The following is a 27,324-nucleotide window of genomic DNA, read 5'->3' on the forward strand; positions in this document are numbered from 1 at the left end:
TCAGACCTTCGGCTCAGCACAAAACTAGTGATCCAAAATCACAGTCATTTCTGAAAACAATGTTAAATAAGTTCCCTTAGCATACATACTGATGATGATGATAGGTTTCTGGGCACTCAACTGTGCGGTTATCAGCGCCCGTACGAAGTCCCAATTTTTACACAGTCCCATTTTTTTCCACAGTCCAATATAGACACTGTCACGAATGATGACGACGATGATGATGACAGCAAAAACACCCAGTCCCTGGGCAGAGAAAATCCCCAACCTGGCCATGATTCAAACCTGGGATCTCATTATCCAGAGGCAGCAACATTACATAAATATTGAGTGTGCATAGTAGTTTTCCTTTCCATACTTTGGTGCCATTTCCCAGGGGGTACCATCATTTGCCATTAAGTTTGAACTACTGATGACTAATAGACCCTTTCCGTACACACTTCCTTTGATATCATGTAGTATGTAGATGGTTTTCCAATGGTACAACTGTACACAGTAGTTCAGGTTAACTGCCAGTTTATGATAGCACTCCATACTTGTTTGTGGTGGTTGTTGATCTATGGGTTCTACCCATATTCTGCTTCCCTTGTACAGAGTACTTGGTCCTGTTGCAGATGAGCCAAGTAGGCTTCTCTGCAGAGTAAACATCATCCATGAGAGTAGACAATACTTGCTGTACGTGGGTGTGTTCAGGTACTTATTTGTTGGGATAGTTCGTCCAAAACACCCTCACACATTTGTTCACAGTTCCTTTGAGTATATTCAAGGTAGATTTCAACCACGCACAAATTTCAGCCAATCCATTCCAAGTCTGGAGACAGCATCTTCAATAGGGTTCCACCCTATTTGAGTTGCATGAATGTACATCCTTCAGGTATATTGAATGTCTACTTTTATGACATTGACTTTTAGACCACTGAAAGTTCAATATCATAAATTTGTTCGCCAACTGACAACTGACGAATAATTATACTAGTATTCTCTCACAAATCTATTTTGAATGTCACAACTATGAAAACAGATTTACTACCTCCAGACTTAAACAGGAACAAATTTTCTCAGTCTGTGTTTGATTGAGAAGAAAGATAGCGGAATATTCCCCTGAGCAAGTACACAAAAAAATTCTCTCATTTGAAAGAGTAGGAGCAATTATTGATTTTCCAAATACAAACAAAATAGCAGGTGGGACTTCCTTACATTTTAAAACCGTATGTCATACTATGACTCAAACCTGGACCTTGGCTTTTGCAGGCAATGCCATTATGAAGTTATCCACGCATCACATGCCTCAAAACTTCCCTCCTGCCTCCCGAGCTTCTCAGCAGCATTCCTCATACCTTGTTAGACTAGCATCTCTAGGAAGAAAGGATATTACAGAAAATAGCTTGGGTAAATCCTCTCTTCAGTGGAGATGATTCAAACGCCAAATATTGACCACTGTGAGCAGCTAAAACTGTCTTGCATTATTCCAACTGTAAGTTATATATAAAACAAAAATGCAGAAAAACAGATTACAAAAGAAATAAGAGAAGTCACTTTTAGGTTATTTGTGGCTTTTTATTTGTTTTCTTCCTGGCTCATGAACAATACTGATAAATCCCGTCACAGATGGCTAATGTGAGCAGAAGTGCCATCTTTCAGTTAAAAGTAGGGGCTAATACCTTAAACACCACTCTAGTGTGTATCCACTGCAGATAATGCTTTGATCAGATGCATTTTATTCTGTTAAATTCTCCTCTACCCCTTGCAATCGGGGAGAGCCCTTTGAATCCTCATTATTATTTAACATTTTATCAACCCATTCTTCATTCACTATAGGGTTCGGTCAATACACACAATTGCTAAACATGGTTGTTTATAATATACACATTACCTGGAATGTAAATACCTACAGCAACTTCTATAATAACTGTATTCCTTTTTCCTATAATTCAAATTTGTTTTCCACCTGGAAGGTCTGTCAAGCACAGTACAATGGGCCAGCATGTTTTTTATCTCTGTCTCCTCACTTGTTAATGGTTAAAAACACACGTATCATATACAAACAGTTGGGACATCAAGCAAAATGATGGCTTAAAACTAAAATATTTGTACTGTAAGCTAATTACAAAAGTCTGTTAGCATAAAGTTTTCATTCATTACATTTAAGGACACTGACTAGTAAGTGTGTGCTTCAAATAATTTGAGTTAAGCTGTTAAAATATGCTAATAATTATAAAAATTAAATATGATTAACAAAACAATATGTAATAACATAATCACATTACGGAGTATAAATACTAATCTCTTATGACAGTGGCATTGTGTGGCACCCAATACTACAAAGAGAATTTGATTGAAATTGCTTTAATGTTAATCAAACTTGAGAATAAAAACTAAATTCACCATGTTACTTCCTTCCATTCACACTATTTTTCAAAACAATTGCTTCATTATTAAGTATATTGTTACACATTTTAACAAATTAAAGACTAATGGAATGATTTTATTTTAAAATCTCTTTATGAAGCAAATGTTTTAAAATTTTGCAAAGACACAATAAAACATCACATTGACTGAACAGACTGCTTTTCTTTCTACAATCTGCAGCAAATATGTCATATAAATAAAATATTTACATTTTATAAATGCAAATAAAACTTAGGCATAAATAGAAAATCTTTCCATAAAGCCTTTACAATTATATCACATTTCTGGACAGGCATGAGAAGTTAAACTTCTACATAATTGCACAACAATAAAGCATTACAGTAGCACTATTCCATGATCACGTTCCAATCTGCGTCTAGCTTTCAATGAAACAGTTCCCATTAGGTCAGATGGTGTAGGTAAACCAGCTGTATCACCAGTACTCTGTTGGTAGAATACTTCTGTATTTCCACACTGATAACCATAAACTGTCCTATCTTCACACCTGGAATTAAAAGGATTATATTTGAAACTGTATTAGACACAGTCCAAAATCATAAAATTCCAATAGTCAAAAAGTAATTACGGTTTTCAAAATGTTTCAAACTACTGACAACAAAAAGCAAAATGTCAGGATCTCAAGCTACTGGAATCAGAAGTTCTCTTTGGAAGGAAAACACGGGCATAAGGCTGAAACCACCTGTGTCACAGAAGCCGCCACACTGATATAACAATACGAAACCATGTGATGGAATAGAATCCCATCACCAGAGGGCAACAAGTAGGAATTTAATTATTAATGAGTAAATTAGCTTCCTTGCCAGGAATAAAACAACAAAAACATGGAAGAATAGTATTTAAGATCAAATGTTGGTTGAGAGAATAGGTAGTGGAACGAGAGTGAATACAGTACCAAGACAATTTTACAAACATATTAATAATACTTCACTGATTTCATCACTAAATCCAGAAGGTGTAGTGACAATATATCACTGGCAACATGAAAAAAAGTGACTTCAAAGAAAAAGAACTGTGCTAACAACAGCACTTCACGCATTATTTCCTGTAGCATAATTTCGCATCTAATTCAGTTCCACGCACTAAGATCCTTAGTATTTTCCAGGCAAGCTGCATTTGTTCTCACCATTAATAGTTAGGTGTCACAGCTACAATGGGAGACCTGTACTTGTTTAATGCTTATCTGTGCACCTTATTCCACAATACAATGTGCAGATTTAAAAAATGCACTGTCTACCATGAACATTATTTTAGTTAAGTTAAAACTGCCAGGAATAATATTATTATCTTCAGATTTCTCTGTCACGTGTACAATGTCTAACTCTGTGTTAATTAATAAAAATTTTCAACAAATAGCACCTTTAAATTTTTATACACTTGAAAGATGATCCACACTGAGAAACTTGCATATTAAAATTATATGAAATTATGAACAAGGATTCTCATTATAACAACAGCAACACTATTTTTGTTTATATCCTTTATTGTGACTTGAGTAAGACATTAGAAAGTTGATATAAAAACTATCACTTAAAGAAATGTGAAAGAGAACTCATTCTATACTCTGGCATTACCAAAAGAATTGGTATAATGAAAGGTAAGAAGAGTTATGGAAATCACAATGATTCAGCTCAAAGCCATCATCCCACCATTCACTGTAGTCAGTTCAGATAAACCACAGAAACCCTAAACCTGAATAGGCGGACATGGATTGAACTTTGCTCTTCCTGAATGTGACTCTAGTGTCTCAATTACTATACCACCTCAATCAGTACAGGGTAAAATATCTTGGATGTTCAGAAATAAAGCTCTTCCCAGTACATCTACTTTTACTTCCTTAATTCATTCTGAAAATTATCATCTCCAGCATGAACACCTCTCATTGCCCTCACCTTACAAATTCTTGTTTACATACTTCTATATCTATTGCATTCTTTTGTGCACTGTAAAATAAATGTCTTGTATGTGAACATATTTCCTGCATAGACTGTTTTTATTAACATTGACTCTTGTAATTGTTAATAAATACAGCGTATGCAGGAAAAATGTTCTCATGTAACTAAAAGACAGAATTATTTTATCATGGATACACCACAGTGAGCTGTATATTCTTTATTGTCTGAATAACATAGTCTACATTTGATATTTTTGAAAACAGATTTCAGCCAGTATAGACCACCCTCAGAATTGAAAATGCACACCACTTGCTGCAAAGATGTTTTGGATCTGAAAATGACTTATACTGGCTGAAACTGGTTACCAGATATATAATAAAATTATTGTATATACTGTGTTATTCAGACAAGTTCTCACGTAAAACATGTACTTCAGTTAACAAGTATCTTAATTCTGCATGTTGACCCTCAGGTTAGTGAAGATGCTGTTACTCAGACAAATCATAACTAAAATTTTTTTAAAATATACATTTACCTTACAACAATTTCAGTAAGATTTGGTGAATGAATAAAGCTTTCATGTAGGCAGCTCACTGTATCAAGTTCTGATGGTCCCCATGGCCCTCCTCTATGCAGCACATCCCAGTTAGGGTCCAAACAGAGGAAACTATACTGTTCTGAAACTTCCGTGTGAGGAAAGTATTCCAGACAGTGTTTCAGACGAGCCTCCAGATGGTTTAAGCCATTGACACTGGTTTGCCACTGACAGGAAGAAAAGGCAAAATAATATTTGTAATTTTTGCAGATACATTATAAAGCATGTTGTAAATGGAGACTGTACATGTCTGAAAATATGTTCAGCATACACTAATACACTTTTCATCTAAAAAGTTGAATCAAAAGAAACACAAAACAGCTCTTCAAAATTCATGCCAGCACTGTGATGTACCTTATTTCCTAATACAGACAACAACATCATAAACATGTCATAATAGCATTGTAGCAAGAATGTCGCTACAACAGTCATAAGAACGAGTAAGATTATGTATGTAAGTGAGACGTCGATTGCAGTTTATGAATGCAGTTGGAATATTCATATAAATTGCTAGTGCAGACCATCTTGATCGTTATTGCTATGTCATGGCTCACAGACCTCCAGTACTGCAGCACTGCATCACAGGTGGCCTATGCCACAAGTCACAGGGGCTACATTGGCTAACATCCCACTGCAATTCTGAGGGCATGCCTCACTGGCAGGTGGTTGCGGTATCACTACCAAAGGGCACAGTTGGCATAGCTCTAATCGCTTATGCAGGTTCCTTTTGCTCAAAAACCGGAGTCACTGTGTTCTGGCACTTCAGTAATATTTAAACTAGTAGTCGCCATTCTCGATAGATGTGTTCTCTGCGCAATTACACAAACCACTGCTGCGGTTCCTCAGTCTGAAGCTTTCCTAGAGTCATTCCACAACCTGTCGGCCCTTATCAGCCTACCAACCACAAATCTTATGCCTCCAGTGTGATGTGGAGCACCCAGCAATCACCCCCAAGCTACACTGAGACCTCTCAGTGCGGACTCCTGTACATTCTTTGTGAACCACACATTGATTCTAATAATAGTTACTCATATTTTTTGTAGAGCGTAGTCCTCATGACTTAACGTTTCTTTTTCTCTCATTTGAAAGACAGAAACTTAATTGTGAACAATTACCTATGTTGGCTAGTTATGCTCCAAAGAAGGAGAGTTGAAGTTTTATGTTCAGTCTAATAAATTTACTTTGCATTGTCCACCTGGGCTTTGGTTTCTCTGTGCTAAAACTGGCATGAGCTGCTTCAATATGGAATGAGGTTTTCTGTGGACTCACTTTGCATATTTGTATTATGCCTCATGTAGACGTCATTTCTTTATGTGCCTTCCAAGTTTCTGGTAGACTAATGTTTGTTATTCACTCCAGTGTGTCTACATCTATGGATGCGACTATTTAGGTCTTACAACTTTTCCAAATCGTTCCATACGCTCAGGAGTTAATGTTACAGATGATGGCTGCCATCACAACCTTGCCATCAGGAATCTCCACATGGTTGTCTCACATCAACTTGTTGGTAAAGGGATCCTGGATAGAATTTTCACTGTGCCGTGTTTCACAAAAAGGTGAGGGCACAGCCCCCCTTGAACAGCACATCACCCATGGGATATCAGATGATGCCCAGCAGTGTGGTTTTTTTTTCCCCCCTAAGCAGCAGCAGAAGTTTATCATCTGTTGCAACAGCTCAATTCTGAGGTCAAGTCTCATGCTTTGCATTATGAACGTTCAGAATCCTGCTTGTTGGACTATTTTGGTTCTCAAGTGAACTCGGCAGCTACCCACAGCAAGTTTTTTAGCTGTTGTACACAAAATGGACAGTCAAATAGGGAGTGGGTAGCCCAGTTGCAAGGCCATTCGAGGGATTGCCATTTCCATTGTTCATATCCTTAGTGCAAACAGTTTTCGTGGTACTGCAGATCAAGGAACAAGCTGTTATGAGAAATGTATTGCCACCTGGGTTCCCCTCCCCTAAACCTTTTTCTATGCAGCTGTAAAGCTAAAGTAATGACACCATCGAAGTAAAGTGTTAGTTGAGCAGTCAAGTTCAGTAGCAACAGCCTCCCTGACAGCCGACATCTTTGTGGTTTACACATCCGCCGGTCCATGAACATTTTGCGATTGAATGTACTCAGTGCCCTTGGTTTGGAAGTCCACAGTTCAATCAATCGCATTAAACTGTTTGTCTCAAGCTTCTACCTGCATAAATTTTGTGCAAAATATGCCTCAGTTTTCTCACATCCATCAACCAGTGCCACCAATTTTGAAGTGCACTTATCTTTGTCCTTTAGTGAACATAGGTTTTCTTAAAGCATATAATGTTCTGTTTGCTTTGCACAACAAGCTTCATCTTTAGCTGCAATACTTGCAGGAAGGAGGAATTCTGACTCCTATTACAGTCAGTGGGCCACACCTATAGTGATTGTTAGGAAACCAAGTAGATCATTCAGGATTGGTGGAGATTTTAAGGCAACTGTCAATGCCCAGTTCATCATTGACACAAACCCTATTCTTAAAGTGAAGGATATCATGGTGCGCCTTGCTGGTGGTGAAGTTTTTGCAAAAATGGACCTACAGAATACTTGCTTGCAGCTTCCATTGGATGAAGCCTCCAAAGATATCTTGGTCATCAACATCCTATTTGATCTTTTTCAATATAATTGTCCACCCTTTGGTATCATCAGCGCACCAGACAATTTCCAACACTATTTGGAACGACTCACATGGGACATTCTAGGGACAGCAAATTATTTGGAGAATACCACTGTCACTGGTAAAGATGCGCAGGATCTCACACCTAATTTCAAATTCTTGTTTGGCTTGCTCCAATGGGCTAATTTGAAATGTAATAAGGAAAAATGTTGCAGGTGAAATATCTGGCATATGTTTTCAGCACAACTCAAATTAGGGTTAGGTCAACTGAACTACTGCAGAAAATTCATTCCCCATGTGGCAGCTATTCCCAAACCACTACATAAGCTCCTTTGCAGGAATGTTAAGTAGCAATGGTCCTCTGCTTGTGACAACACTTTTCAAGAGCACAAACAGGATCAATTCGCTCAATGTGCCTCATGGTGTACAATCCTTCCAAGTCCCTGATACTGGTGACAAATGCGTCTGACTGCGCTTGGGTGCAGGTCTTTCTCACAAATTTGACCACCTGACTGCATTTGTTTCCAAGACATCAATGCAACTGCAGCGAAATTAAAATCAAATCATGTCTGTGTTGAAAAACTTTCAGAATTATGTGTATGGATGGAGATTCATCCTGTTAACGGATCACGCTAGTACACAGACCAGGAGCAACAACTGCCTGCAGAGATGGGCAGTTTCCTCTTTGGGTACCACTATGGAATCCAGCATCGGTCCACAATGCAACACGCCACTGCAAACATCCCATCGTGTCTACCGTTGGGACAAGACCCTCAGATTGATACGGCTCCTGAAGCCTGCTTTTATATGATGCTGAAGCTGAAGCAGCAGTGGCCGGCTTGCCCTGATGCTGCAGTCATCGTATGTCGATCGCCAGAGGACACAGTCCTCCAAGAAGTAATGCAATTAGTGAAGAACAGTTTGTCACTGGACTGCAAGACTCCTGAACGTTGGGACATTCAGGCCTGTTGGTATTGTTGTTATGAGATGTCCTCTGTCAAAGACACCCTCTAGTTCCCTGGAGATAATGGCCCCACCAGAGTGGTCATTCCACAAGCACTCCAACACTGCATCATGACATTACTTCAGGAAAGCCATTGTGGTATGGTCGTCACCAAATGGTTGGCTCACCAACACATCTTCTGGAGGGGCACTGACAACAATGTCGAACACATGGTTGTGGCATACACGACATATCAAAGCAAGACGGCAGTACTGGCTCATCCGTACTTTCATTGGCCTGATGTAACGTCTCTATGGTTCTGCATTCATCTAGATTTTGCAGGGCTCTTCCTACACTACAGTCGGTTGGTCGCCATAAATGTCAACCACAGTTTCCAATACATTACATGGATACAGTCAACATCATCAACAATAATCATCCAGGCCTTATCTCACATGTTCTCAATTCAACGGCTGGGGTCCTCAGTGCACATCAGCAGAGTTTTGTAGTTTTTGTGTGACAACTGCATAGCTTTGGCACATAAAGCACCAATTAACACTTCTTAAAATGGACTGGCAGAGAAGTTAATCCACACTTTCAAAACTCAACTGGCACAGCTGCGCCAATATCATGGTCTCCTACAGTCCCTCTCTTGCCTCGCATCTGTTGTCTGTATTGTCACTGCTGGTGTCTATACTGCCATCGTTATGCCTTTCAGGATATAGTCTGGGGGAATAATTTTTTCCAGGGGTCACGAAGTGGGTACCGACTCATGCCATGCACCTTGTGGGCACAGTAATGATCAAGATCTAACTGCCTCATAGCTCCCACTGCAGAAAGCATACCAACCTGGTGTGCACTCGCAGGGTGTAGACTATCTAGACAGAATAATCCCCACAATTTTCTGTTCCAGAGTTTGCCCCATCAAGGCCCAGGAACATCGATCACGACCACGACCACAGGACTCACAGGACACAGGAGCTGAGGAAACGAGTCTTCTCATGGGCCAGGTGCACACTCCTATGGACTTTGATGGCACTCCCCTGATCCTCCATTTGCCCAGGATGCCGACAGTGGCACCACCACCTTCTGGCATGTCAAGATGTGTCACCATATCTCTTCTATGGGAGGATGTTGTGTGGGTCTGACAGCCCTCCAGCATAAAAGCAATGAATCACGGGTGGCCTACATCACAAATCACAGCAGCGACATTGGCTAAAACGGCCACTGCAAGTGCAAGTGCAGGCCTCACTGGCAGGCAGAGGCAGAATCATCATCAAAGGGCACAGTCAGTGCGCACCTACCCACGACAGAGACGTAATGGTGAACTATTACTTGTGTTGTGTAATTATGCTATGAAGAAGGAGAATTGAAATCTTGTTTTCATTCTAATAAACTTAATCTTCATCCAAAGCAAATCAGCAACCAGTGTCTTTCTTCAGGGCTCCAAAATTATGGAAATTGCATGGGGGGAGGTTGGGGCTTATGGAAGATGTGCAAGGGCTTCCCAGCAAAACTTCCAAAGCATACTCTAAACAGTTTTGGCAACTTGTGGGCAGGCAACTCTGCAATAGAATGATGTCATCCAACAACATTCCTTGGTGTTTAGACTTGATGGGGCACCTCTGTTTTTACAAAGCCACCACATACCACTGTGCATTAATTGTGGTGCCTTGTTCCAGATAGTTAATGAACAGCAGGCCCTTGCATTCAAAGAAAAAGGTTATCACAACTTTTCCAGAGGTGGCATTCGTGTTGTTTTGAGTTTGCAGCTGAAGTTTTGCTGAGAAGTCTTCACACATACTCCATATCGTTCCAACCTCTCCATGCAATTCCTGCAATTTTGGAATCCTAAAGAAAGACATTTGCAGCCTTCAATCTGCTTCAGATGAAGATGGGTCCAATCATGGTTCCACAGGCAACTGCAAACATTTTTCCACAAAGGCACTGATCATCTTGCCTCTCAGCAGGCTAAATGTGTTAACACCTATGACAATTACTTTTGAAATTATGAACAGTTTCTTACTTTTCCCAATCTGTCTTGGTTTCATTTGACTGCCCATTGTAGAAGATATACTGCATCCAAAGAAATCCATTGCGAATAATCCTCCTCATCCTTTTTAATAATAATAATAATAATAATAATACCAGATATTACAGCAAGCATATTATTAAAGATCCCAATACCACAACAGATAAATGCAGACTTTGCAAACAACAAATAGAAACAGTAGATCACATCACAAGCGGATGTACAATACTAGCAAATACAGAATACCCCAGAAGACATGACAATGTAGCAAAAATAATACATCAACAGCTTGCCTTACAACATAAACTTATAAAACAACATGTTCCCACATCCAAGTATGCACCACAAAATGTACTGGAGAATGATGAATACAAATTATACTGGAACAGAACCATTATAACAGATAAAACAACACCACATAACAAACCTGACATCATACTCACTAATAAAAAGAAGAAATTAACACAACTAATCGAAATATCCATACCCAATACAACAAATATGCAGAAGAAAACAGGAGAAAAAATTGAAAAATACATCCAACTGGCTGAGGAAGTCAAGGATATGTGGCATCAGGATAAAGTTGACATTATACCAATTATACTATCAACTACAGGAGTCATACCACACAATATCCACCAGTACATCAATGCAATACAGCTACATCCAAACTTATACACTCCTGGAAATGGAAAAAAGAACACATTGACACCGGTGTGTCAGAACCACCATACTTGCTCCGGACACTGCGAGAGGGCTGTACAAGCAATGATCACACGCACGGCACAGCGGACACACCAGGAACCGCGGTGTTGGCCGTCGAATGGCGCTAGCTGCGCAGCATTTGTGCACCGCCACCGTCAGTGTCAGCCAGTTTGCCGTGGCATACGGAGCTCCATCGCAGTCTTTAACACTGGTAGCATGCCGCGACAGCGTGGACGTGAACCGTATGTGCAGTTGACGGACTTTGAGCGAGGGCGTATAGTGGGCATGCGGGAGGCCGGGTAGACGTACCGCCGAATTGCTCAACACGTGGGGCGTGAGGTCTCCACAGTACATCGATGTTGTCGCCAGTGGTCGGCGGAAGGTGCACGTGCCCGTCGACCTGGGACCGGACCGCAGCGACGCACGGATGCACGCCAAGACCGTAGGATCCTACGCAGTGCCGTAGGGGACCACACCGCCACTTCCCAGCAAATTAGGGACACTGTTGTTCCTGGGGTATCGGCGAGGACCATTCGCAACCGTCTCCATGAAGCTGGGCTACGGTCCCGCACACCGTTAGGCCGTCTTCCGCTCACGCCCCAACATCGTGCAGCCCGCCTCCAGTGGTGTCGCGACAGGCGTGAATGGAGGGACGAATGGAGACGTGTCGTCTTCAGCGATGAGGGTCGCTTCTGCCTTGGTGCCAATGATGGTAGTATGCGTGTTTGGCGCCGTGCAGGTGAGCGCCACAATCAGGACTGCATACGACCGAGGCACACAGGGCCAACACCCGGCATCATGGTGTGGGGAGCGATCTCCTACACTGGCCGTACACCACTGGTGATCGTCGAGGGGACACTGAATAGTGCACGGTACATCCAAACCGTCATCGAACCCATCGTTCTACCATTCCTAGACCGGCAAGGGAACTTGCTGTTCCAACAGGACAATGCACGTCCGCATGTATCCCGTGCCATCCAACGTGCTCTAGAAGGTGTAAGTCAACTACCCTGGCCAGCAAGATCTCCGGATCTGTCCCCCTTTGAGCATGTTTGGGACTGGATGAAGCGTCGTCTCACGCGGTCTGCACGTCCAGCACGAACGCTGGTCCAACTGAGGCGCCAGGTGGAAATGGCATGGCAAGCCGTTCCACAGGACTACATCCAGCATCTCTACGATCGTCTCCATGGGAGAATAGCAGCCTGCATTGCTGCGAAAGGTGGATATACACTGTACTAGTGCCGACATTGTGCATGCTCTGTTGCCTGTGTCTATGTGCCTGTGGTTCTGTCAGTGTGATCATGTGATGTATCTGACCCCAGGAATGTGTCAATAAAGTTTCCCCTTCCTGGGACAATGAATTCACGGTGTTCTTATTTCAATTTCCAGGAGTGTATATACAACTACAGAAATCAGTAATTATTGATACATGTTCAATTACCCGAAAGTTCCTAAATGCAATATAACATATACCGTACTGTTAAAAGGAAGTGCCGCTTGATCAAGGTCCATGTCACTCCGTTTTTAACCAGACTTAACGTCTGGGAAAGTGAAGAAATAATAATAAAGTGATTCCTCGAGTTTTTTTTTAATTTATTTATTTATTTATTTATTTATTTTATGATTGATTAACTGTGTGCCTTTCAGTGTTTGGTCCACTTCTCATTTTAATGCACACCATTTTAAACATCCAATATAGGCATCATGTTAAGATGCTGTGAGCTGTGTTATTACTCATATTCAATGCTTGAACTCCATCTTGACTGTGAAGTTTTCTTGGTGTCATACTGCTACTGATGGCAGAGATGGACTCCTGAAGCTCACTATGCTCTTTGATGCTCTGATGACAAGATGGCTGGCAAGATCTTAATAAATTGAGTGGTTTCTTAAACTGAAACCTCTGTCTCAGTTTATTAAATTTTCCGTCATCTTTTATAATATTCAAGACAGTGTTCAGTGGCAGATGATCCAGTTCTAGTCAGGTATGTCACCGATGCTCCTTCCATTTTTGCTCAACTGTCCTAATAGTCTGATCAAAATATGACATGCCACATTCGCATGGAATGTGGTACACACATGGTTTTTGGAGACCTAGATCACTTTCAACATTACAAAGACTTATTTTTGTTGATGGGAAGGAAGGAAGATTAAGAGTTTAACATCTCGCTAACAATGAGGTCGTTGGAGATGGAGTTCAAAGCCCAGATAAAGGAATGATGAGGAAAAATCAGCCTTACCCTTTCAAGGGAACCATCCTGGGATTGCCATAAGCAAGTTAGGGACACCGTGGAAAATCAAAATCTGGATGGCTGGAGATTTGAACTCTTGAGTCCAGTGTGTTACCCACTGTGCTACCTTGCTTGGTCTTTGTTGATGGGGCTGAAACACAATGGCTGCAACGTTTCCATGGGAATCTACTGATCCTTTCCGGAGACTGGGCCAGCATAAGGCAAGTAAGTGATTCTTCACTCTTCGGTTTCTCAGTTTCAAGTTTGGCTCAAGTGTTGATTCTAAATGCAACACCCACTAAATATGCCAATCTCAGCACTGATTCTTCAGAACACTATTCATAGGTGCTGTAATTCTTCAGCGAGGCTCTCCTTGTCTGCCAGTGTTCGAGCTCTGTGGATCAAAGGCTATTATGTATATAAGTACCAGATGTAGAAGCATATATCACTAGGGATAAGATAGATACTGCATACAGGAAAACTGAAGAGATCTCCACAGAAAAGAGAAACACCTTTATGAATATCAAGAGCTCAGATGGAAACCAGTCCTAAGCAAAGAAGGGAAAGCCGAAAGGTGGAAGGAGTGTATAGAGGGTTTATATAAGGAAGATGTACTTGAGGGCAATATTATGGGAATGGAAGAGAACATAGATGAAGATGAGAAAGGAGATATGATACTGCACGAATAATTTGACAAAGCACTGAAAGACTTCAGTTGAAACAAGGCCCCGGGAGTAGACAACATTCTGTCAGAGCTTCTGATAGCCTTGGGAGAGCCAAACATGACAAAATTCTTCCACCTGGTGAGCAAGATGTATGAGACAGGTGAAATACCTACACACTCCAAGAAGAATACAATAATTTCAGTTCCAAAGAAAGCAGGTGCTCACAGGCTTGAAAATTACCAAACTATCAGTTTAATAAGTCACAGTTGCAAAATGCTAACACGATTCCTTAACAGAAGAATGGAAAAACTGGTAGAAGCCAACCTCACGGAAGATCAGTTTGGATTCTGGAGAAATGTAGGAACATGTGAAGCAATACTGACCCTATGACTTCTCGTAGAAGATAGGTTAAGAAAGACAAACTTATGTTTATAGCATTTGTAGACTTATAGAAAGCTTTTGACAATGTTGACTGGAATAATCCCATTCAAATTCTAAAGGTGGCGGGGGTAAAATACAGGGAGTGAAAGGCTATTTACAATTTGTACAAAAACCAAATGACAGTTATAAGAGTTGAGGGGTATGAGAGGGAAGCAGTGTTTAGAAGGGTGGGAGACAGGGTTGTAGCCTACCCCCAATGTTATTCAATCTGTATACTGAGCAAGAAGTAAAAGAAACAAAAGAAAAATTTGGTGTACGAATTAAAGTCCACGAATAATAAATGAAACCTTTGTGGTTTGCCAATGACACTGTAATTCTGCCAGAGATAGCAAAGGACTTGGAACAGCAATTGAAGGGAATGGGCAGTGTCTTGAAAGGATGATACAAGATGAACATCAATAAAAGCAAAATGAGGATAATGGAATGTAGTCAAATTAAATCAGGTGATGCTGAGGGGAGTAGATTAGGAAATGAGACACTTGAAGTAGTAGATGAGTTTTGCAATTTGGGAAGCAAAATAACTGATAATGGTTGAAGTAAGGAGGATATAAAATGTAGACTGGCAGTGGCAAGAGAAGCATTTCTGAAAAAGAGAAATTTGTTAATACTGAGTATAGATTTAAGTGTCAGGAAGTCCTTTCTGGAAGTATTTGTATAGAGTGTAGCCATGTATGGAAGTGAAACATGGACAAATAAATAGTTTAGACAAGAAGAGAATAGAAGTTTTTGAGATGTGAAGCTACAAAATAATGCTGAAGATTAGATGGGTAGATCATGTAACAAATGAGGTACTGAATAAAATTGGGGAAAAGAGAAATTTGTGGCACAGCCTACCTATAACAAGGGATCGGTTGGTAGGACATATTCGGAGGTATCAAGGGATCACCAATTTAGTGCTGGAAGGAAGTGTGTGTGTGTGTGTGGGGGGGGGGGGGGTAAAAATCATAGAGGGAGACCGAGAGATGAATACAGTAAGCAGATTCAGAAGGATGTAGGTTGTAGTAGTCACTTGGAGATTAGGAGGCTTGCACAGGATAGAGTAGCAAGGAGAGATGTATCAAACCAATCTTTGGACTGAAGACCACAACAACAAATACCAGGGAATGAGATCAGAAATGGGAATTAATGGAAAGCTGAAGAAAAATCAAATAAAAAAGAAATAAAAGCCAGACTTCACCATTTCTGTCAGTCCTACCAAAGTGAGAGAAACATCTCAAATTCCTTTAATGCATGTTCTTTTCCAGCCTTGCCATACAGTTTTGGAAATATTACCTGTTTGAAGACACATCTCTGCAATTTGTGTTGTGTCTTAGGGGCCTCCATGTCAAAATACAGATTGCATTACTCAAAAGTCCTGCACACACAGAATGATTCTACATGGACACAAAAATGACGGAGAACAGAATTGCTCCAACTTATTTCCACAATTAGCAGACTGAGACTACCTGTTGCTTGACTTGGTCACTCCTATGTAAGGAACAAGTAACAAGTGAAAACTGATGGACTTCAGAACCACTGCATGACAAGTTTTATCATGCTCACCCTCTGCATACTCATATGGTGTGGTTAAACATCTGCTTATGAGAAGGAGACACACACATACACTAAGATTTTCATGCCAAGTTTTCGAAAAGAAGGTGTTTTCAACAAGAAATTACCAAATATTTGAGCAGAAGGTTTCTCTGTAAAATGACAATTGCTGAAGGTGTGGTACTGCATCTGAAACCTCTACATATATAGCCAAACTGTCCACATAAACTTTATCATGCCAACACATCATGGGGGCAACAATAAAAGCAAAAATTACAATGCTGAATTAAAATACAAACTATCCCCAACCCTTGAAAACACAGAATTCCAGTAATTTGCTGACCATACACCTATCACTCACAGCTCAGCTGAGCACAATAGACCAAATACCATTTACGTAAATAAAACTCAGAAAATATAGCCTAAAAACTTTGCATTCCACATAATAGGTAAGTGGAAGCTAGTCAATGCTAAAACATTCCCATTATATCACACTCAGGAGTCATCCATACCAGGCTTCCAGAAAATCTTTCTGCAATTGACATCACGAAAAGCTTCATAATACTGATCGAAAGTCCACGAACCTTAGGGTCTGTCAAATTGTCCACAACTCTTTTACAGTGAAACAATATTAATGTTAATTTTTGTACTATTTATTATTAACAACACTCTTGTCACAAGCTTTATTAAAGTCCCTAACAGTTTTCTTGGTAATATCTTTGTCTGACTGGTCATAACAAATTGTTTTCCTTTGGTGTCATTACTGTGGTCTTCAGTTTGAAAACTGGTTTGATGTGACCTCCATGCTAGTCTATCCTGTGAAAATCTCTCTGTCTCTGAATAACTACAGCAACCTATATCAATGTAACCCACTTACTGTAGTCAAGCCTTGGCTTTCCTGTAGCTGTAGAATTACAACCCCACCCCCCCCCCTCCCCACAAACACATACATACACAAAAAACCATCCCACTATTACCATATTTGTGGTTCCTTGCTGCCTCAGGATGTGTCCTATCAACCAAAGTCGAGTTATGCAATACATTTCTTTCATCTCCAATTAAATTCAGAACCTCTTCATTAGTTATACAATCTACACATTTAATCATCAATATTCTTCTGTTCACCACTTTTCAGTAGTTTATTTTCTCTGCTTGTCTGAACTGTTTATTTTTCACGTTTTAAATCCATACACGAGTACACTCCAGACAACTACCTCCAGCAAAAGGCTCCTAACATAATTTCTTTTTTCAGGAACACTTTTTGTGCTATTATTAGTTTGAATCTTATATACTCTACTTAACTCATGATGAGTTATTTTGGTGTCCAAATAACAAATCTCAATTACTAGTTTTAGTGTTTCATTTCTTCAACCAATTCCCTTAACATCGCCTGAAATGATTTGACAACATACCATTATTCTTGTTTTACTTTTGTTGATATTCATCTTATAACCTCTTTTCAAGACACTGTCCATTCCATTCAACTGATCATCAAAGTCCTTTGCCATCTCTGACAGAACTATAATGTCAATGGCAAATTTTAAAGTTTTTATTTTTCTCACTTAACATTAATTTCCTTTCGAAATTTCTCCTCAGGTTTTGTTTACTGCTGGGTCGCTGTACAACTACTGCCTCCCTCTGAGATCCTTTGACTCATAACTGCAATCTCGTTTCTGTACAAGCTGTAGACAACATTCCACTCTCTTTATTGTATCTCAGCTGCCTTTGGTATATCAAATAATGTATTCCAATAAACGCAGTCAACAGCTGTCCCTAAATCTACAAATGCTAAAAAGTTCGTTATATCATTTACAGTCCATCTTCTACAGTAAGTTGTAAGGACAGTACTGCCTTGCATGCTTCTACATTTCTCCGCAAACCTAACTGCTCTTCCCCTAGGTTGGTTTCTACCAATCTTGCTAGTCTTTTGTAAATAATTCTTATCATTCTAGCAACCATGACTTATTAAACTGATGGTTCAGTAGCATTTTTACTTATTTTATTTATTTAAGCTAATCTGATTCCTCTTACATCGAACCATGGTTTCACACATACAGTATCATTTTTATCTAAGAAATATCAATTTTAATATGAAAAATGTTATTACACGATCTGAGTGTCTCAAGTGGCAGTGTGAGTAAATTATACTGCCTATGCAATACACTGAAGCACAAAAGAAACTGGTACACGCATGCATATTCAAAATACAGATACACTCCTGGAAATGGAAAAAAGAACACATTGACACCGGTGTGTCAGACCCACCATACTTGCTCCGGACACTGCGAGAGGGCTGTACAAGCAATGATCACACGCACGGCACAGCGGACACACCAGGAACCGCGGTGTTGGCCGTCGAATGGCGCTAGCTGCGCAGCATTTGTGCACCGCCGCCGTCAGTGTCAGCCAGTTTGCCGTGGCATACGGAGCTCTATCGCAGTCTTTAACACTGGTAGCATGCCGCGACAGCGTGGACGTGAACCGTATGTGCAGTTGACGGACTTTGAGCGAGGGCGTATAGGGGGCATGCGGGAGGCCGGGTGGACGTACCGCCGAATTGCTCAACACGTGGGGCGTGAGGTCTCCACAGTACATCGATGTTGTCGCCAGTGGTCGGCGGAAGGTGCACGTGCCCGTCGACCTGCGACTGGACCGCAGCGACGCACGGATGCACGCCAAGACCGTAGGATCCTACGCAGTGCCGTAGGGGACCGCACCGCCACTTCCCAGCAAATTAGGGACACTGTTGCTCCTGGGGTATCGGCGAGGATCATTCGCAACCGTCTCCATGAAGCTGGGCTACGGTCCCGCACACCGTTAGGCCGTCTTCCGCTCACGCCCCAACATCGTGCAGCCCGCCTCCAGTGGTGTCGTGACAGGCGTGAATGGAGGGACGAATGGAGACGTGTCGTCTTCAGCGATGAGAGTCGCTTCTGCCTTGGTGCCAATGATGGTCGTATGCGTGTTTGGCGCCGTGCAGGTGAGCGCCACAATCAGGACTGCATACGACCGAGGCACACAGGGCCAACACCCGGCATCATGGTGTGGGGAGCGATCTCCTACACTGGCCGTACACCACTGGTGATCGTCGAGGGGACACTGAATAGTGCACGGTACATCCAAACCGTCATCGAACCCATGGTTCTACCATTCCTAGACCAGCAAGGGAACTTGCTGTTCCAACAGGACAATGCACGTCCGCATGTATCCCGTGCCACCCAACGTGCTCTAGAAGGTGTAAGTCAACTACCCTGGCCAGCAAGATCTCCGGATCTGTCCCCCATTGAGCATGTTTGGGACTGGATGAAGTTTCGTCTCACGCGGTCTGCACGTCCAGCACGAACGCTGGTCCAACTGAGGCGCCAGGTGGAAATGGCATGGCAAGCCGTTCCACAGGACTACATCCAGCATCTCTACGATCGTCTCCATGGGAGAATAGCAGCCTGCATTGCTGCGAAAGGTGGATATACACTGTACTAGTGCCGACATTGTGCATGCTCTGTTGCCTGTGTCTATGTGCCTGTGGTTCTGTCAGTGTGATCATGTGATGTATCTGACCCCAGGAATGTGTCAATAAAGTTTCCCCTTCCTGGGACAATGAATTCACGGTGTTCTTATTTCAATTTCCAGGAGTGTATATGTAAACAGGCAGAATATGGCACTGTGGTCAGCAATGCCTATATAAGACAACAAGTGTCCGTCACAGTTCTTAGATTGGTTACTGCTGCTACAATGGCAGGTTATCAAGATTTAAGTGAGTCTGAACATGGTGTTATAGTCAGTGCACGAGCGATGGGGCACAGCACCTCCGAGGTAGCATTGAAGCGGGGATTTTCCATATGACCATTTCAGGAGTGTACCATGAATATCAGAAATCTGCTGAAACATCAAATCTCTGACATCGCTGCGGCCGGAAAAAGATCCTGCAAGAATGGGACCAACAATGACTGAAGAGAATCGTTCAACATGACAGCAGTGCACCCTTCCGCAAATTGCTGCAGATTTCAATGCTATACTATCAACAAGTGTCAGCATGCGAGCCATTCAATGAAACGTCATCGATATAGGTTTTCAGAGCCAAAGGCCCACTTGTGTACCCTTGATGACCACACAACAAACGCTTTATGCCTCGCCTGGGCCCGTCATCACTGACACTGGACTATTGATGACTGTAAATATGTTGCCTGGTCAGGCGAGTCTCGTTCCAAATTGTATCGAATGGCCAGACATGTACAGGTATGGAGACAACCTCATGAATCCATGGACCCTGCATGTCAGCAGGGAACTGTTCAAACTGGTGGAGGCTCTGTAATGGTGTGAGGCACGTGCAGTTGGATTGATATGGGACCCTCGATACGTCTACATATGATACTGACAGGTGACATGTACATAAGCGTCCTCTCTGATCACCTGCATCCATTCATGTCCATTGTGCATTTCGGCGGACTTGGGCAATTCCAGCAGGACAATGCAACACCCCACAAGACCATAATTGCTACAGAGTGGCTCCAGTAACATTCTTTTGAGTTTAAACACTTCTGCTGGCCACCAAGAACATTATTGAGCATATCTGGGATGCCTTGCAACATGCTGTTCAGAAAAGATCTCCGCCTCCTTGTACTCTTACGGATTTATGAACAGCCTTGCAGGACTCATGACGCCAATTCCCTCCAGCACTACTTCAGACATTAGTAGAGTCCATGCCACGTCGTGTTGTGACACATTTGTGTGCTCGTGGGGATCCTATGCGATATTAGGCAGGTGTACCAGTTTCTTTGGCTCTTCGGTGTAATAAAGTTAATTCTGGCAGTACTTGTACTATTGCAGCTGCTGCCACTAATAGTGATGATGCTGATAACAATAGGAAAAAGAACAAGAAGAATAAGAATAATGGTGACAATAACGATAGTGGCAGACAGAAGAAAAATTTATATGTGTACAAAATAGATTTTTCTGGTATAGCGAGTTCTGGGGAAAGGAAATTCAAGGAGACTGCAATGGCTACGAATGCTGGGAAATGAGGAAAGTTGGAAAGAAGGATGTAAAAGGGTAACAAGTGCACACAGGAATAATGGTAATCCTTAATGTTGCTTTAGCAGATATGTCATTAACTATCTTCTGAAGATGACGATGTTACTCAGTTGTATAATATAATGTAGGATGTTATTCCAGAGTCAGGTTCCTGTTACTGAGATGCATTTCGAGAAAGAAGCTGAACAATGTGTGGAGTAGGACACAAAGAATTTTGTTCTGATAGGAAAACATGTTTCTGTCACATTGTTCAGACAAGAGATTTAAGATCGATGAGAAATATGAGGGACAGTTTTCATTAATAAGGCAGTAAATAAGACAGAGTATGGAAATCTTTGCATCAATTGCCTGCATGCAGGCAGGATATCTGTGCATAATATGGTGAAATATTATCAAAGAGTTGAACATCACAGGTATAATGAAAAAACAAGCATTCACACCAGTTCCAGGTACCACAAGCTTTCCTGAGAATGGCCTTCCAGAATAACATCGCTCTAATCAATAATTGGAAGGATAACTGTTTGTACACGTTTCTTATTCAGGTCCAGATAGAGATTTTTTTATTTCTGTAGGGCACAGAGAGATGCTGATGCCTTCTTGTTCATTGCAGTTATGTGCTCAGTCCAATTTAGGTTTTCTTCTATAATTATTCCTAGACTCTTTGCTGAAGGAGAGAAGTTGATATTTTTCCCATTTACGGTTAAAGATTGTAGGCATTCCTCATATTTTGGGCTAATGAGTGCAGAATTACCATTAAGTACTGCTTGGGTTTTGGATGGGCTGAGCTTTAACTCTATATGCGCTTCACCTATTTTGATAGTGCACCGCGGTCAGTAATGAGATTCTCGATAGCTGTCTTCAGGTTTAATGGTTTTGCTCTTGGGTACAGCTGGAAGTCATCAGCGTACATGTAGTATTTGCAGGAGGAAAAAACTAATGAAATATCATTTATACACAATGAGAAGATTATAGGACCTAACATTGGGCCCTGAGGGATGCCTAATACTACCCAACTTCACTGTGACTTTATGGTTCCGGGTATGGTACACTGCTGGTGAAACATCAGGTATGAACAAAACTCTTGCACTGCACTTGGCAAGAAATTTAAGCTGCTGAGTTTGGCAAGTAAAATGTCATACTCAACAGTGTCAAAGGTTTTGTGAAGTCTAAGAAGCATATGATAGTTGCCTCTCGTGCACCTGCGGCAAGATTCAGATCATCTAGATTCAGATCATCTGTTACCTTTATTAAGGCAGGTAATATGCCGCAATGTTTACAGATGCTGATCAGTATTAGTCTATTCTAGTAGGTTGATTGTAGTTAAGTCGTTTGTTAGTTGGTGATGGACAATATGTCCTAATGCCTTGGACAGTGCAGGAAGCATGCAAATAGGTCAGCAATCAGAGGGTACTGTGGCAATGTCCCTTTTAAGCAATGGATTAACTAGTCCCTGTTTCCAAACACTTGTGGTTAAAGACTGGTTGACAATAATCTGTCATATTGGGCAGTAGTGGGTCATTAATACGCTTCATCATTTGGACTGTGATGTCATTATGTCCAGTAGATACTGATCTGATACATATGATGGCTTTCTGATGGTACTGCAAGTAACATGCTTTAGATAGAATGTTTCGGAGCTGCAGTCACTTACCCCCATGAAATAATTAATGAGTCTCTGTTTTCTTTGTGGTTCAACTGTGGTTGTAGGTAATGTGAAGCACCAGTTCAGTTCATTGGTTGGAACTGTAGGATCAGTTGCAGCTTTTACTTTGCCTATACCAAGACCACACAGGTTTTTTCCTTAGGGCAGTGGTCCATTTCTGTTGTCAGTTATTGTATGGGCATGCCCGAGTTTTGCATTTCTCACAGCTTGACTGACTCTGTTTTGCTTCTGCTTGTAAGTAATATGTTTTTCAGATATGGGGCATAGGTTGGATGCCCGATGTGCAGTGTCTCAGAGATTCATATTCATACCTGCCTTTTATGGAACTGGAATGATTTTCTTTATCTTGATGTCTGAGGGTATTTTTCTCTGTCTCATATATCTTGTATACAAAGTGGGACCGTTACGTTACAGCTCACTCTACCAAGTATCTCAATAATTCCATGGGAATGTCATCCATTCTAGGTTACTGGTTTCAACTTTTTCAAATTTTGTCAAATTCTTCTTGCAGTATCTTTTTTCCCATCTCATATACACTCACGCAAGCATCAAAACCCTCTTACATTTCTCCTCTAGCCTTTCCTGCTTTGGCATTTTGTTTTTTCTGTCAGTATCATTTTTTTAGATGATCTACCCCCTTCCACCTGCTTCACTTTCATATTTTCCCTTTTTGTCAGTTAAATGTATCCTGGATTATTCAAGGATTTTTTCTGGGCCTTGACTTTCGGCTTATTTAATCCTTGGCTGCCTTCACCACACAATCTCTCAAAGCTACCACTCTTATATTGTATCTTTTTCCTCTGTTTCTGTCAGTTATTGCCCAAAGCTCACTTTCAAACACTCAACAACCTCTGGGGTTTTCAATTTATTCACATCTTCCTTAATTTATTCGGTATTAATCTGCAGTTCTTAATCAATAAATTATACACAGAGTCCATAGCTGCACCTAGAAATGTTTTGCAGTTTAAAATTTGGTTCTGAAATTTCTCTCTTACCTGTATATGGTCTAACTGAAAAATCTTTTTCAATTATATAATTCTGTATGTATAGCTTTTGGGTACACTGGACTTGAAATTAAGATTATAACTGCTTCAGTAGTGCGAAAATACAATTAAATTAATTATACCCAGGCACATGAATGGCTTGAAGACTTCTTAAGTAACAGAACCCAATATATTGTCCTCAATGGCAAGTGGTCATCAAAGACAATGGTATCCTCAGGAGAGCACCAAGGAAATGTGATAGGACTGCTGTTTGCTGATGATGCTGTGTTGAATGGAAAGGTGCTATTGTTCAATGATTGTAGGAGGATACGAGATGCTTACACAAATTTTCTAGTTGGTGTGATGAATGGCAGCCAGCTCTAAAAAAAAAGAGGAGACTAATAACAGGATACTAGTGCGACCCACTGTTGAGTACCTTTTGAGTTTTGTGATCCACAACAGGTCGGATTAAAGCAAGATATTGAAGCAATTCAGAGGTGAGCTGCTAGATCTGTTACTGGTAGGTTCGAACGACTGCCAAGTGTTATTAAAGAGCAGTATTGAGAAAATTTAGAAAACCGGCATCTGAGGCTCACTGTAGAGAAATTATACTACTGTCAACGTACATTTTGCATAAGGCCATGAAGATAAAATTAGAGAGATTAAGACTTTTATAGAGGCATATAGACAGTCGTTTCTCCCTCACTCTGCGAGTGGAACAGAAAAGGAAATGTTTAGTAGTGGTACAGGATACCCTCCAATACGCACTATGTGTTAGCTTGCGGAATATGTATGTAGATGTAGATTATCGGTTTTAATGGTCTTTCAGACAATGTTTTATTTGTATTATGTTTCTATCACTGGACTATGAAATTTTTGCCAAACGCTCCAAGTATTCTGAAAACCAAACTTTTAATCAGTAATACATTTATGAAATCAGAGTAGTGCTATGCTGTGACAGGCACACAGAAAGGGCAATAAATTGCTTGGTTTTGGGCAATGTACATATGCATGCAAGGATGGGTGTTTGGTGGGGACAGGGACGAACAGAATGGAAGAGGGTTTGTAAGGATCATGCCAGTGTGTACCCTGTAGGTGCATTCAGGGGAGGTGGCAGGCACCTGCATTGTTTCTCCCTAAAGCTTATGTAAATTTCAGTTTTCATACAACTTAAACATATCATGGACAAAGTTGATTTGTGTGTTTGTTTTATTTCAGTGTATTACTCGTAACCAAAACATTCTTGCTAACCATGCATTCCAAAGCAAATAATCAGACATTTAATAGTTCTAGGATAGTACTAGGAACAAGAACCTTAAGCTGGATCACATCTAGAGAGCAATCAAACTGTCACACTACATAACATTAAATGTTCTGTGATATAGAAATATTGACCGCCACTTAAGGTATCAAAGCACAAACACGAGTTCTGCCAGATAATATCCACTCCCAAAATGAGACAGGACCACAACTAATTCTTGCGAGGCTACACCTATGTTGTGGATGAAATTGAATTCCACAAATTTAGATACATGGAGGACTCGTGTTTATGTTTCCAAAATGTTGACTCCAAGGAAATATTGTGGAATTTGCACAACATGATTCGGCGGCAAACCCATGAAGACTATTAACAACATATCTGCCAGGAAAGCTTAAGGAGTCACATGTCGACTTACGTTGAACATTGTGTTTCCCTAGTCCCCATCTTCATCAAATATGCCAAAATGACAGTCACACACCTTATCATCTATGGAAAGAATGGCCTCTAAATAAGCCTTTTTAGAATACAACTAATCAGTGTCGAATGTAATAAGAAAATAGCTCAAGAACCATAGGTGCACAGCAATTAAATTTGCCTCCCCTAAAGAAGTTTTGATTTATGAAAGATTTTTTTTTTTCTCTACACCAAAACCACCGCTTTGAACCCTCTCTAGCCATGATTTTTCCCAAAACTGTTTCTCCATCTCTATGCTGCTCAAGGTAGCACTTCAGTTTTAAAGATGGCGGCCAAATCGAAAGTGTATCATGTGTCTCCACAAAAAAATGTAAATTTCGGTAGTAAAAGGAAAATGTGTGCAAGCTGTAAGAATGAAATACTGAAGCTGAACGAAAGGATATCCAGTCTACAGTTTACAATCGATGCTCAAAAGTTGGAAATAAGTAAACTACAATCTGAAAAAGGTGAGACGCTAATGAAGAAAGAAGACTCGGTCTCAGGAAAATGGAAGATAATGACTGAATTAAGTTGTACTCAGAAGGTGAAAGGTCTGAAAGACAGTGAGCATTTAGTGCAAAAAAACTCTTTTGAAGTGCTTTCTGCCGTGGATTCAGTGAACAAGTCGGAAAGGGTTGAAAAGTTGGAAAACAAAGTAGGCAAACCGTTGGTCATTGTAAGTAGGTCAAACAGTGAAAATACTGCGTCAGGAGATATTCTAAAAACTCCAAAAATAAGTGGGCACACCTACACTACCACAGACTTCAATGCAACAAAGATAACTACGTTAAAAAACGCATCTCCAGCGAAACTGCAAACTGAAGAACGTTTAGAATATGTGCACCAAAAAAACAACACTAGTCAGGTGACAAGAAGAACCTAAATCCTTACAAAAAGTGTGAAACACAAAACAATCTGTATGTTAGGTGATAGTCACGGCCGTGAAATTTCTGCAGTGTTGATAAGAACATGTAGTTTCAAGGCATCTGGTTTCATAAAGCCAGGGGCTCCATTGAGTGAAATAACGGACCGAACAACATCAACTGAAGTAGCTAGTTTGAATAAAGACGATTTCGCCGTGTTAATAGGAGGATCAAACGACGTCTATAGAAACGAGACATACAAGGTTATTACAGAAATGTGGAAATGTTTAAATAATTTAATCCACACAAATGTATTCATTGTGAACATCCCACATCGTCATGATTTACCACCCTGGTCCTGTGTGAGCCGCAAAATTAATGTTGCAAACAAGTGTATCACTGAAATATGCACTAACTTTAAGAATGTTGATATTGTAGATATAAACAGATTGGAGCAAAGGTTCCATACAGTCCATGGACTTCATTTAAATATGCCAGGAAAGAAATTACTAGCTGAAAAAATATGTAATCGCATCTCGAAGAAGAGTGAAGAAAAAAGTATAAGTGACAAACAAAAGGAGATTAAGAAGTGCTTTAGATGAGTTACAAGCTGTTCCATCGGCCAAACACAAATTACCAAGTGGTTTAATCCAATTAGGTGAGAAACAAACAATCAAGTTGTCAACCAAACGAAAATTATGAAATGGTTTAAACCGAAGAGGACATATGTGGATGAAGCAAAACTTATACAAGCTCCAGAAGTTAACTCACCTGCTGATTGCCACCAGCAAACAGAAGCCACACACAAGAAAGATACGGAAAATTTGTTAGGGTAAGTGCTGTATTAGAAATGCATTAGATAAAGAATCAGAAACCATTTCAACTAAAGTTACTAAATACCCAGATTTTGCTATACTACACCATAACGTTCAGTCACTTACAAATAAAATTTCCGTGTTGGAAGCTCTA

General features: G+C 40.7%; 1 protein-coding gene across 1 annotated transcript in view; it reads right to left on the reverse strand.

Moving 5' to 3' along the window:
* Positions 1–1,536: 1,536 nt before the first annotated feature.
* The window catches only part of LOC126259664 (uncharacterized), a 79,854-nt gene continuing 54,066 nt past the window's right edge, over positions 1,537–27,324 (reverse strand). Inside the window, exons 8-9 of the mRNA XM_049956606.1 lie at positions 4,858–5,084; positions 1,537–2,914 (exon numbers count right to left, since the gene is read on the reverse strand). Coding sequence (XP_049812563.1) covers positions 2,746–2,914; positions 4,858–5,084 — 396 coding nt within the window. The 3' untranslated portion in view covers positions 1,537–2,745. The remainder of the gene's footprint in view (positions 2,915–4,857; positions 5,085–27,324) is intronic.

Source organism: Schistocerca nitens, chromosome 1 (genome assembly GCF_023898315.1).
Source record: "Schistocerca nitens isolate TAMUIC-IGC-003100 chromosome 1, iqSchNite1.1, whole genome shotgun sequence".
Classification (NCBI taxonomy): domain Eukaryota; kingdom Metazoa; phylum Arthropoda; class Insecta; order Orthoptera; family Acrididae; genus Schistocerca; species Schistocerca nitens.